Source organism: Epinephelus fuscoguttatus, linkage group LG8 (genome assembly GCF_011397635.1).
Source record: "Epinephelus fuscoguttatus linkage group LG8, E.fuscoguttatus.final_Chr_v1".
Classification (NCBI taxonomy): domain Eukaryota; kingdom Metazoa; phylum Chordata; class Actinopteri; order Perciformes; family Serranidae; genus Epinephelus; species Epinephelus fuscoguttatus.
Genome location: NC_064759.1, coordinates 35925841 through 35940013, shown reverse-complemented (window position 1 = coordinate 35940013; position 14173 = coordinate 35925841). Strand labels below are relative to the sequence as shown.

The window sequence follows — 14173 nt, the reverse complement described above, 5'->3', positions numbered from 1 at the left end:
CATCCAGATGTCTTTAGCTGTAAGCAAGCCTAAATCTTTAGCATCCTGACTGACCCACGTCCTATAACAGTGCATGATGAATTCCCAAAACTGTGAAATTCTTCAGAGTGTTAGATGAGTTTTGAGCACCCCTCAGGGAAAAATAAACAATAGCAGCATTTGTTTCACTAATAAAACTTTTGCTTGGAGTCCATTGTAAAGGCTGCAGGGGCAATGTCTTTTCCTCGGACTGCAACACAAAAGCTGTTCCGTGTTTTGTGCCTGTTTTCTCCAACGCTAAATGAGACTATGTATATATAAGGCTTAATCACACATAGCATCTAAAGTGGCTTCCAGTAAAGCACAATGTCTGATTTCCATTGTTTGGATCATAATAGCCATCACAGCCACTGGGTATGCGACAGCGAGACATGTGTACCACCCACTGCGCGCAAATACTCCAGTGGCTGCATTGTGCAGCAGGAATTCTTATTTGCAAACATTACAAACAGATTACATCAACGCACTGATTTAGAAAGACCCCGCATAGATGAACCCTGAGTGACCAAAAGGCTCCAGTTAGAGAGGAACAAACAACATATTCCAACAATAAAAAGATAAAATAATAAAGCACCTTCAACAAAATTGATTATCCTTTTTGTTTTTAACTATAAAATTAATGTTATAAACAACATTTAATAGATATAAACACAGTCAATCAGATAAGACATCTAGACATTTACAGCAACTCTGCATACTGGAATAATAATAAGTTATTTACTCATCACATTCACATGAGTGACTGGTTAAACCCACCATGAATTGGTGTTATGCAACAGACTCTAGTGTTGTAAGTGTTGTGAAGTCACTCAGCAGCTCTTTTTTTTCCAGAGAATGTTGCTAAGTAAAAGGAACTCCAAACAAACTTTTCCTCACACTGATCTGAATGTCAAGTAGGGGAAATATAAAGCAACTGGCTGCAGAAATATAAAAAAGAATGTTATAGTGAATGCCTGTTTTCTAACAACTGCACAGATGTGTAAAAAAAACAAAAAAAACAAACATAATTGCAATCTTTAACACACCCAAATATGTACTGTGAAATGGCTGCATGTTTTTGGTTCTACAATATGCCAACTAAAAAAGGAAGTACCTATCTCTGGGCTGTCCCAGGACATGTCATTCTTAACAATGGTGTCACAGCGGTGGAGAGATACAGCAAGATATACCATGATGGTCAAACAATAACACAATCTAAAATATGATGCACATTTCACCCTTGTTTCCTCTCTGTCAAGATAGATTACTGAATAAGTCATTACAATAAATTCATAGCATAACTCTGTGTCAGTAGTTGCAATCATTATATGCGGTTTACTGTAAAAGTACATTGTTTCTGAGTAACTCATCAGGAAGACCACATCAATAAATACTGAAACTTTATGTTATTATGCTTTGTAAGATATTTCACAAGTCAATCATGTCGGAGAATTCCAGTAACAGTGTGTGGATATAGCCCATGTAGCTACTGCATTTATGTCCTGCACTGCAACCTATGTATACACACACACACACGTACATTTACAAATATAGCCATTATGTAGGGTATCTGTGTCAACATGTATGCCTTTAGACCAAGTGAACTAAGTACAGGCAGAGTAAAGGGGTAGTTCAGATGTTTTTAAGTTTTTTGTTGTTTTTTTTTTAATTCAGATATTTTTTGGGGCGTTTTTTGCCTTTAATTGATAGAACAGTTCAGCGTGAAAGGGGGAGAGATGGAGGGAGTGACATGCAGCAAGGGGCCGCTGTGCTGGCTGCTGTGGCAACAGCCTTGTACATGGGGCGCCTGTTCTATCCACTAAGACACCAACACCCCTCATAGACGGTATATTTCATGCAATAGATATCAGTCAGCATGCCCCCAGATTAGAGAGGCAGGCTGGAGTCTGACATAGAAGCTGAGCAATGCACTGCTGTGGAGGGTCAGCAACAAAATGTATCTTAGTCACCTAAAAGAGGCCCAGGTAAAAACAAAAAAAAACAAAAGCTAAACGCTAAATATTGCTCTCTTCAAAGCCAGATTCCATTAAGAAAAACAACAATTTAACATCTCTGACGAACAGTTACTTAATTTGTGTTGTTGTGTGACTTCAGTGTTTAAAATGGTTTGTCACCAAAGTCAAACAATAACACAAGTTAACTAACTGATTGAAGCAGCGGTGGACTATCAGCTCCTGTGTTTAGCAAGCTAAAATACCTGTTTTTGTGAGAGCCTGGTCACTTTGACAAGAGCATAGATGGGGAACTGAAGCCTTCCCTGTCAGAACAGGCAGTCTGATGGAAAGGTAAAGTAGCGAAAATACTCTCAATATAGCATATACTCAAACTGATATTAATTGTGTGTATTAATTGTATTATTGTGGCTGTCCCCCATCCACAGCAGTGCATTGCTTAGCTTCTGTGTTGGACTCTAGCCTGCTTCTCCAAATTGGAGGTGTGCCAACTGACATCTACTATAGGTAATACACTGATCATGCAACCCCAAAAATACAAAAATCTGAACTATCCCTTTTAAAGTAATCACGTGATGTGCACAGAGACCATCTTACCTGGAATGTGAGTGAACTAACTAACTTGTGTTGTGTTGCATTCATAGAAGAAAAACAGGGAGCATTTTCTAAAGAAACGGAATAAGAGGACAGGTGATAGCAGTATGTCTGTTGCAACATTTTTAAGATTTTTTTAAGCTATTTTAATGCTTCAGTTCCTTTATAATACTTTAACACTTACGTGCCTTATTCAGTAAACATAAACACAACACAGACACAAATCAGAGGGTGTGTGTGAGAAGCTTTGATGGATGTTTACAGAGAACTATGAGAGTCCATGCAAGGACACAGTGTTGAATGCTTTGCGTGAGAGGGGATGACATTAAGCTTGTTAATAGTTTTTTTTTTTTTAATTCAATGCTATTTATTGCTAAAACAACACTTTTCTGTCTTATTCGGGAAGAGATCACACAGCAGACTCTCAGCAGTCTGACCGATTATGGCGTGTGTTGTGTGTGTGTGTGTGTCCTGATAACATCCCGACAGACTGGCCTCTAGCCAGCCATGGGCAAACTCACCCTGCTGTTTGATGTCGAGGGTTGGCTCCAGGCAGACCAACCATTGTGTCCCAAACAATGAACCCCAGAGCCACTGAACTATAAACATGTCCCTTTGGGGGGCGTTTTCCTCAGATTCTGTGCAGGAGACACCCAAAGTCAGGAAACCTGACCTGACTTTTCCAAATTTAGCAACTCTAAAGCCTCAAATGCTGCTGACTTGGCATCCAGAATTGCCTGTCTGCTTCTCCAATAATGTAATAATACACTTGGAATGTTGACTGAGTCTCGAGTCTGGGGTCTTATCACATCTTGTAATCCAGGAAATTTGGTTAAATTCCATATCAGGAATAAAAAAACGTTGCCTCACTTGATATGTTTTTGTAAAATTGACAACTGGTGGTTATTTATCAGGGGGGAAGGGGGTGGTGCATAACAATATCAAATATTGTTTTAAACACTGGGGCAGGACTTTTTAATTATGGCTTAGAGGAGAAGCATACAAATTTAAATGGCTGCATTTTGTATTTATTTTTTATTGCTGATTTTTACAGAAAACAAGCCAATCCTGCCGGTTTGGAAGGCATGTTGCCTTTACAAATCACCAAAATTTCACCATTTATCATAGCCAGAAACTGTAAAAAGCATTGGCTTTTCAAATTCTTGATGTTCCTTGAACACATTATGTTGAAAGAAATGCTTCCATCAGAAAAAAACATAACCAAATCTAAGCTTAAATAGTGGTGTTTCATCAAAATCAATTTATTCTACATGTCTCATTTCAAATTTTGCCAAATGTAAACTGTCCACATCACCAAGGTTTTTTTCAACTCCAGGATTTTATCTCCAGCTTTTAACTTCAACTTTCAAACATCAAAGGGTGAGTTTTTTGAAAATAACTAATTTATGATGGAGTATGATGGAGTCAAGTAAAAACATTTGTAGCTTCAGGGAAGGTCAAACAAAAAGAGAAGAAGTGAAGAACAGTCCCTTACTGATCTATATACTGTTGCATTACATTCACACAGTCTTGACACAGTTGTAGAGTGTGGCCTAGTTATTAAGACACTCCTTTATCTAAAGGACCTGGTCTCTATCGCATATGTTCGCAAGCATCTGCCCTACTGAGGTGTCCCTGAACCTGAGCATCAAACTCAGTCACAGGAGTCAGAATTAGACTGTTGTCATCTCAGTGATTTGCCCTGCAGTACCCACTGTCCACCAGCTGTGGTCGCTGCTGAGATCCCTCAGTGTACAGAGGCCTTCCGGTTCCTCTGGCAGATCAGCTGACTCTGATGCTGCTGTCAGGAGACCTCACCAACTGTACTGAATGGCAACTTTGAAAATCATCAAGCCATAGAAACACTATTAACAACTACATTTTTCACGTTAACGGCCACACTTGTTATTCACAGGTGAGTGAAATTGTTAAACAATAGCAACAACCACCTGCGTTGTTGTTGTTGTGAGCAAAGCTAAGTGGCTAACGGTAGCTAATCCTTGCTGGTTGTTGCCTGACCTTAACCATCTTTCTTGTCAGCTTCGGTTTGTATATAGCAGCGTTTAGTTCTTATTTATGGCTGTGTAACGTTATGTAGCAGTGAGGGAATGAAAATATGTGGTGTTGTCAAAACTAACGCCAGGCTGTAATGGACTTAAAACACCAAATGAGCTGTTGTTGCTAGTGTAGCATGATTTCATTAGCTTAGTAGTAAACAGAGTGAGGACACAGAGTACAGCACACACAGCTAACTAAAGACAGGAGGTATTTAAACATAGTACTTCACCTGTACTGTAGCCAAACCAGTGCTGCTGATAAATAGACAAACGCAGTCTTTGTTAATGTTTTATTCACTAATGACCTGTATTTCAACACCACCAGTAAGTCTAAATCCAGTTTCCTCTCAGTTATTTCTAGCTGCACCAGTGCTGTAACCATGACAGAGTTTTGGTTGATCTCTGCTCCGGGAGAGAAGACCTGCCAGCAAACATGGGACAAAATGATGGCAGCCACTACACGTACCAACAACCTTTCCACCAACCACAAGTTCAACATCCCAGACCTCAAGGTTAGCATAGATTTTTGGGCTTCTCTGCTCTTCACAATTTTATACTTTTTCTCCCATGCTGAAGCACAGAGCCATTACTTTGCTGTGATTGATTAATAGACAAAAGTAGTTGAATGTGGACATGTATAATTTGTTGTTATTTTTAATCTGTTTCAAAACAAAAAAGAAATCGTGGTTTTACATATAAAAGTAAGCTAATGTTAAAATCACTCACCTTAAATATCCACTGTCAAGAATAAGCTGATTGTGTGTATGGGAAGCAGTCTTTACACAGATCTGTTGCCTGCATGTTGAAGCGTTAGTTTGGTAGCGTTTTCGTCCACAGAGCAGCCCAGCTCCTCTGGTTCGGGTCCTCTCTGTGCTGAAGGTGAAGTAACCCCGCTGACCTCGCAGCCACATGGGCCTGCAATGTTCTCCTGGAACTGTTAGCAATGCATCAGTGGCTCTGGACAAAGAGGCGCCATCATAAGCACATAGGGCCCCCTGGATGTCACTGTAGGCGGATTGAACCCTAGATGTCACTGTTAAAACACAACCCTGCTGACCTCTTAAAACGACACAAATCTCACGACCGATGACACAAAAGTCATAATGTGCTGATGTTTTACTTTTTGTGTTCACAAACAGGTGGGGACACTCGATGTCTTGGTCGGGCTGTCGGATGAACTGGCCAAGTTAGACTCCTTTGTTGAAAGGTATGCTGCCTGCTGTATTCTGTCTTAGAATAAGCATAGATAATCTCAGTCTCTGAGGAATTATTGTTCTAGTGATTAAATTGTTATTTTTATAGGGCTCTCATAATCATGTTGAATATAGTGTGTTATGAGGGGCATGTAAAAAAAATCTCCTAACCTTGCAGAGCCCCTGACTCTCTGATGTACCCGGTTTACCATTCCTTAATCTCTTCCCTTACCTTGTAACAATGAGGAATTTCACAGGGACCTGAGGCTAGCGGGCCTCTTAGTCTAAACTTGGCAATTTACAGTTGGGTGACACACCAGCAGCTCTTTCTTTGGTCATATTTATACCCAATGACTGTGCCGCAACTATGTTTGAGTGCCATTTATAGTCTTTTGGAAATATTGACATCCAAAACTCACACACAGCCTTTACTGCCTGAGCTTTGCTTTGCTTCCTCTGTAGATATTTCCAACACTGTGAGAAAGACCAGCTTTGCAACATGGTTTCACTTGTCTGGCTAGTACACTCTGTCTTTTACCAAGTTCCTTTTTGGAAGTTTCTGCCCAGCAGAGTCGCAGCTATTAATGCATTTATTGTTTTTATTGAACTTTCAATTATTTGGATTTGGGTTACTTTGTCATTATTTAAACAATAAAAATGTCTTATAGATAGACAACATTAAACCTAAGTTAACTTTCTTATGAAGATTATAGGCCTGAGATGTGACTTGGCTCTGAATCTTTCCATGGCTTCACTACTGTAGACACAGTTCTGCTTTGATGTGATGTTGAACAGAGTGGTTAAAAACCCTGAACCCTGCAAGTCTGCCATATTATAAATTGCCTTGTCAGGAAATTACTTTAACAGGCATATGTGAAAGGTTTTGATGTGTGTGTGTGTATGTTTGTGTTAAATTTGGGGCATGAGGTGGTGGTGGTTGTGTGAGCAGGGTGAGTGTGTGGTTTTTGCTGGCTTTGTGCATGCAGTTTGTGTTGCTGTGGCGCGTTTTTGATGTCTCCTGGCTGTTCACAGTGTGGTGAAGAAGGTTGCTCAGTACATGGCTGATGTGCTGGAAGACAGTCGAGACAAAGTACAGGAAAACCTGCTGGCCAACGGAGGTACAGTGATGGTTACAATACATTATGCCCAGAATATTTTAATTACCAAGAAAGCTGTGGGAAAATTTGAAGCATGTGTAACCGTACGGTAATGATAATTACGACTCAAGACACACTGGTCCTGTTTACACCTGGTATTAACATTTGTCTTTGGTGATCAGATCACACATGGACAACAGGTGTGAATGCACCTAATGAGCCCTCAATGTATCTTGAGATCCTATCGCTCAGACCACGTTCAGAGGTGGTCTGGGCTGTATATGACTACATTCTTTCAACAGTGTATCCTCATTTGTCCTGGGCCACATTGAAGGACCACCTTCTCAGGTGACGCCCTTGCTTATGCAGCTGTTAAATGGTGCCAACAAATGCACCCCAACATGGTTCGACTCTGTCGTTAAACCCGTAAATAACAGTATGTTACCCGGGTGATGCTAACAGTTAGCCCTGTCACTGTGTATGCGCAGGCGGACCCTCACCAGCTGTCCTTGGTGCATAGGTCACACTCCTGCAGTAGAAAAACTGCACAATCTCCCGCAAACTGTAACCTACAGACAAACTAATAATTAGGCAGTGCCAGTGTGTATATAGCAACAACAACAACAATGCATTTGGTCTTTGTAAACTAAAATGATGCGCGTTATTTGCATACAGAGTGGGGAAGTGAGATCTGATCACATGTGGTCACTCAAGACTCGTGGACCAATGCCAGATGTAAACACACAGACTTAGAGCTATCTACTTGTGATTGGATCACCCAAGATGCAGGTTAATACCAGGTGTAAACAAGCTCACTGATGTTGTTCTAAATATTCTTTACAATCCTTAGAGAGTGCTAACTAACAGCTATCTGATGGATCAGATCTGAAATTACTGCAATAAAATTGTAGCTTTACCCAACTTCTGCTTTACTAAGACAGCAAGCAAATGATAGCCTGACAAGACTTTTATTGTCCTTTTTTTTTTCAGTTGATCTTGTCACCTACATCACACGATTTCAGTGGGACATGGCAAAATATCCCATCAAACAGTCACTTAAAAACATCTCTGAAATCATCTCAAAGGTAGGTCTTTCTGGTAGTTATAAAAGAGAAAATTCAGCATGTAAGATTTTTTTTGTAAATTATCTTAATTAAGTTTTTTGTCTAATTGGCAGTAGTAGAACTCTGACATAGAGTTTTGTTTTCACTTGGTTCCTTGGTGGTTCATCTATGTTACTCTAAAGTCCCCTGTGTAGAGGTATGCCATAAAAGCCATGTTACTCTGTATTTTATTTGTCAGTCTCAAAGTTTCAACCATATTTTCCCAGGGTGTCTGCAGGTCCTTCAAATGTCTTAAAATGTCCTGAATTAAATTTGATGAATATAAGGACTTAAAAGGCATTAAATAGTCATACATTTCCAGTTGTGAGGTCGTTATCGCCACAAAGATTTAATCTGATTTAATTCGTCTGTCTTTTATGTCTTTTTGTCAGAATGAGTTAAGCTCTTCTGTGTGAAAGTCCACACTTCTGATGTCACAAATCTTTAAACGTACCACTGAACCTACTTTATACTTGCACTTACCTGTTGGCAAAATGTGTATTAACCTAACTCACTCTAATAACCATATTCCTACATAAAACCTTCCCCAACACAGCACCTCATGCATACTATTTACCTTTATACTGAATGCAAATGCAATGTTTGAATAAGAATAAGAAGAAAAAGAAGAAGAAGAAGATTTGTCTAAAATCAGTTTTAAGATTTATTAAAGATCATCTTAAAAAGGTCTTAAAGCTTTAAAAATCAGTGTTTGATGCCTGTAATCACTTTGTTTTTGTCTTTTACAGCAAGTTACCCAGATTGACAATGACCTGAAGACCAGAGCATCAGCTTATAACAACCTGAAGGGAAACCTGCAGAACTTGGAAAGGAAGAATGCGTAAGTAATCCACATTACAAATGTGCATGTCTAACACTACATTTATACTGAAGAGTTTTCATAGGATCAGCCTTTTTAAGTATCAGCAAAGTGCCTTCAAGCTAAACTTCAAGAATCTCTGACCATGTTTCCATGACCGCGTCAGCGTGGTCTGAAAAGTCACCGTGACTCTGAAATGCTTGGTCAACACTGGCCACCTTCCCTATGTCACGTCCAAGTTATGTGCCACCAGGGGGAGCTTGCTGACCAGGAGCCTGGCTGACATAGTCAAGAAGGAAGACTTTGTACTTGACTCAGAGTACCTCATCACTCTGCTAGTAGTCGTACCAAAGTGAGTATTATGTCTCTAGTGTGACAAGTACTGTTAACATGTGTGAATGCAGATGACTGAATTAGAAATGTGTGGCATCATAATTCAGGAGAAAGATAAAAGAGATGCTTGCCCTGTGTTCTTTCAGGACGGCATACACTGACTGGCAGAAAACATATGAAACGCTGGCTGAGATGGTGGTGCCTCGATCTTCAAAGTAAGTGATGTCATCATGTCAAATAAATATTAGATGAAACACATTTTGTCAGAAACACTGATAACAAGTATTGGCATTTTTAGTGGGTGGTTTGTTTCACATGATTTTGATTTCATCAGTATTTTTTTCTTATATTGAGTATGTATGCACCCATTCATCTACCGTTAGTCACAAACGTCATTGCAGCAGTATGACCAGTACTTGTCTTTTCTTCCAGTCTGCTATTTGAGGACAATGACAGCGGACTATTCAGTGTCACTCTATTTATGAAAGCCATTGACGACTTCAAGCACAAAGCCAGAGAGAACAAGTAAGAGTCACACACTGTTGTTACACAGGACTGTCTGAATCACTAACAAGAGGTGTGAAACACGTCTACAAGCAAATATAAGCTTATTTCAAAAGAAGCCAGATTACAAGGCAAATATAAATAGGTCTTACTAAATATATCAACTCAGGTTATTATCAGTGTCTTTATAAAAACAGAAATATTCATGGTTGAATGAAGTTGAGTTGTGCCCTCTATATCTTATTCCTAGGTTCACAGTGAGAGACTTTCAGTACAATGAGGAGGAGATGAAGGCGGACAAAGAGGAGATGACTCGGCTCTCCACAGATAAGAAGAAGCAGTTTGTAAGTGATGGCACCGGGAAGAATTTTTAGAAATTGTTTTCAAGTTGGTGAATAATTTCTATTCAGATACTATTAATGTCAGAAGGTGTTGTGTAGCTTTCTCTTAGAGACTGTGTGGCTTTTAAAACTTGCTCACTGATACAGTTCTGCACTCGATACTATAAGGCCTCCTTCTGATCTTTTCAAGAATTTCTTCATATTTCTTTCTTTCTATCTTTCTATATTTTTTCTGATTACTTATGTACTGTATTTGGCTCCCTGATGTTTCTTGTTTGCACTATTCCCCCTGCCACCATAACAATACATGCAAATTTCCCCTCTGTGAGACTAATAAACGATCATTTTATCTTAATTGGATTAATTTTTAGTGCATTAAGATAACCTTAAAGTGACTTAAATCCTGCCTGAGATAATGCTGAGGATTTAGTCATTTTATTTCATAACAGTTATTTTGTCAGAATGACCCTATGTCATATGGTTATTAGTGTCAGTGGGGTCAATTTCAAAGGTTTTCCAAGTAGTAAATTACTAATCACTCCCAGTGACTGAGAATTGATAACTAAAAGCTGAAGAATGATTACAGTCCTGAAGTGTTTTTCTAAAAAATATTTCAGATAACACACAGCGAGCAATGTTTTTATTGGGATACATAGTTTTTTTTTTTCAGTTTGCCATTTATATGAAAAATGGAGTGATTACTTTAAAAAAAAAAAAATAGAAAACAGCCAATGTAAGAAAGCTGTGCAGCCATGAAATCCACTGCAGTCGAAAGTGTTTGTCTGCCAAATTTGGTTTTGATAAGAAATGGACATTTTATCACATTGATTGCAAATGTATTCTTCTCCTGTTTGGGTGAGATGGTAAGACTGCCACATCCAACAAAAGATATCAGTCCAATCTGTATCTGTTCTCTGCAGGGCCCACTTGTCCGATGGCTGAAGGTGAACTTCAGTGAAGCCTTCATCGCGTGGATTCACATTAAAGCACTAAGGGTCTTTGTGGAATCTGTTTTAAGGTACTGTGATCAGAAATACAGTCTTAATAATACCCATAAAACCACATGTAAGCTGAACTGTCATCAAACAGTGCTTGATTCCTTTGCACTGGCAGTGGTTGAAAAAAAATTGATGAGAGTATTTATGTAATCTCTTCCTCCAGATATGGGCTGCCGGTGAACTTCCAGGCCATGCTCCTGCAGCCAAGCAAGAAGAACATGAAGAAGCTGAGGGAGGTGCTGAATGACCTGTACAAACATCTGGACAGCAGTGCAGCAGCTATCATTGATGTGAGCACCTCGATAATATTGTGTTAAGGTTCTTACTACTTATACAGGGTCATAGCATCAAGAAACACACTTCATATCTTGGAGCAACTGACATGGGCGACTATTAAAACTTAATAATATGATCATCATGGCAGAAGTTAGGATGTAAAATATGATCTAAGTAAGTTTTTAATGCATAACTTAACACAGTACAACATATTGTAACATATAGTACATCCAGGACCTAAAAGAATAATATCACAAAGTATCTTTGCTTCTTTATGTTTAAACTAGTGCAGTGCCAGCTCAAAACATGCTTTTTCAGAATGGGCAGATTCCTTGACCTGTGGTATTGCAGCTTTTTCGAGAGCCACTCATTCAAACAGCTTCACCCTCAACACTGTGCTCCCTTGGGTCCTGAGCAATACACCTGGACCTGAAACAGTTAGACATGTATTATGATGTTTCAATAATGAAAAATATTGGAATAGGTCTTAGGACTTATGTTACTATTTTAAGGAGCAGAGTGCTGAAAAAATATGTGCAACTCAACTGTGTACTACTTACTTACTGTGTAATTCTACTTTAGAAGACAACAGTATACTACTACACTATATTCACTCCTGAAAAACAACCAAGTTGAGTCCACTTGAGGTCACAAACACTGTGAAGTGCACTTAGCAGATGTGCTTGACCCAGCTTGCAGATCCCTGAAGCTTTGCCACTGAGAGCGTTGGTTGCTTGTTTATTCAGAGTTTATTAATATTGAATGTGTCGCGTGCCCAAAGCAAGTCCTCAGCAATACACCTGGCAAGTGTGAAGTAGATGGGATGAATGGTTCTTGAGATATGCGAAAGACACATTTTAATACAATTCTTTGCAATTATTTTAAATATAACTGTGACATTGTACTGTGTTGCTAAAGAGAACATTACTATAAGCCGGTTTTGAGTCCGTAGTGTGTTCAGACTTGCAAAGTGACAAAACAAAGTATATACAAACCAGATTTTATCAGTGCTAAATAAAATTTTTGAGTGTGAAGGCAGTTTAATTGACATCTGAAATGTCATTAATTTAATACTTTCCTGTTAGTATAAGATGCTAAAGTATGCTAATTTGTTTATACTATGATGATTAGCATGCAGCACTTCCTATGCAGAATCAGTATGTACAGTAGTATCAGTGTGGGACATACAGATGGAGTCTCAGCTACTGCTTTCTCTGCTTCCCCGCCATCACTGTACCATAGAATAACAGGTGCTCCTTCTCATGGCCAAAGCTGGTAACTGAAAAAAAAAAACCCACAACTAAAGTGGTTTTAGATATAAAGCTATATTTATTCATATTCAAGTCTTTTAATAATTTTGTGTGAATAAATTTTACTAATAAGAAACTTCGCTGAAACTGATTTTTGGCAGAAAAAACACCCAAGTTTAAGTTTTGAAGTTTGAAGTTTATGTGGGGATGCCTGGGATTTAAAGGCAGGAATTTTTTTGGCTAAGCATGAAATGTGTTTTTCTCCAGGCCTTCTCCTTTAACTTTTACGGGAGGGGCTCTTTTCTCAGCATTCGAAATGGCTGCTTACACGCACTAACAGTCTGCACTCTCTTCTTTTTTCAGTCTGCGATGGACATCCCGGGTCTAAACCTGAGCCAGCAGGAGTATTATCCTTACGTCTACTACAAGATTGATTGCAACCTGTTGGACTTTAAAGTTTAACACTTATTGTCTTTATCTTGAGTACTGATTAAGTTGGACCTTTCCTGGTGCAAACCTCCTCCTCCTCCCCCGCTGTGTGTCTCCTCACTGTCCCATCTCCCAATCAGCTGCTTGAGCGACAACGCTGCATGTTCATTCCTTGTGGTGAAAAAGCTCGTCAGCAAGCTTCTTCCACTTTTACAAGCAAGGAACAAAAAAAAAGGACTTTTAATTATTGTTTTTGTTTACAGTTTGTTTTTCTTCTCAAGCCACACAGATAATTAGCTTTTTTTGACGTGAAGTGGATAAACAAATCATTTTGGAAAGTTGTATATTTACTGTCATTCCATTGCTGGTGTGTATTGATAGCTTGTGTATCGATGTTCAGAGATTTATGTTTACATACTGGCGATGCTATCACCGTACCCATGGCAAACAGATCAGATGTGTGTTTCTGAGACTGCAGGGTCACCCTTGCAGACACTGTGCAACAAAGATGTGATATGAGTGTGTGTTGTTGTCTCATGTTGTGTATATTTGCTGTCAAATAAGATCTGTATCAGAGTATTGTGTAAGCCATTGATTGAATTAATATGATTGATGAATAAATCATATCAAACATGTGAATTTGTCAACTGCTGAATAAATGAGCATGTATGTATATAATTCTCTCAGATTTTACTGTGATTGAACAGAACTCAGTGTTGCGGGCGTGATACGGTGATGTGAATGTGTGGGAAATGAAAGAGACATGTTGGCTATGTCTCTGTGTCGTAAAGAGAGACATCCTCTGTGAAGCTTTGTGATGACTCATGATCATATGCAGAGCTGCAGGCAACTTGAAGGACAGTTCCTCTTAAAGGAGAAATCATTTGGAAACCACTCAGCTGCAAGCAAATCCTTAAGTTTCAACATGGAGGACAGCTGGAGATACCACCAGCAGAGGGCATCAAATACACACTCTGTGTCCCTACATGATATTTGGATTTGTTGGAAGTGTTTTGGTGCATGCCTTTAGTAACAAAATCTTACTTAAAGTATCAAAAGTATAAGTACTCGTGCAAAGTGTCCCTGCCAGTGCTATTATGATATTCATTCATTATTATTGATGCATTAACATGTAAGTGGTCCTTTTATGTTGTGGTTGGCTGAGATAGAGCTACTTTTAACGGCTT

At 39.0% G+C, this 14173-nt stretch overlaps 1 protein-coding gene across 2 annotated transcripts; it reads left to right on the top strand.

Moving 5' to 3' along the window:
• The first annotated feature begins 2226 nt into the window (after positions 1–2226).
• On the top strand, positions 2227–13664 carry atp6v1c1a (ATPase H+ transporting V1 subunit C1a). 2 transcript variants are annotated; one of them, XM_049584217.1, is made up of 14 exons: positions 2227–2324; positions 2420–2498; positions 4994–5154; positions 5782–5849; positions 6868–6953; positions 7923–8017; positions 8785–8876; positions 9109–9207; positions 9335–9403; positions 9621–9713; positions 9943–10036; positions 10954–11051; positions 11195–11321; positions 12921–13664. In XM_049584217.1, exons 3-14 carry the CDS (start codon positions 5023–5025, stop codon positions 13017–13019), a joined length of 1152 nt encoding a protein of 383 aa, XP_049440174.1. In that variant the 5' UTR covers positions 2227–2324; positions 2420–2498; positions 4994–5022; the 3' UTR covers positions 13020–13664. The 2 variants fall into 2 exon arrangements, with proteins under 2 accessions (XP_049440174.1, XP_049440173.1); XM_049584216.1 differs by lacking the exons at positions 2227–2324; positions 2420–2498 and adding an exon at positions 2508–4500.
• Positions 13665–14173: the final 509 nt, after the last annotated feature.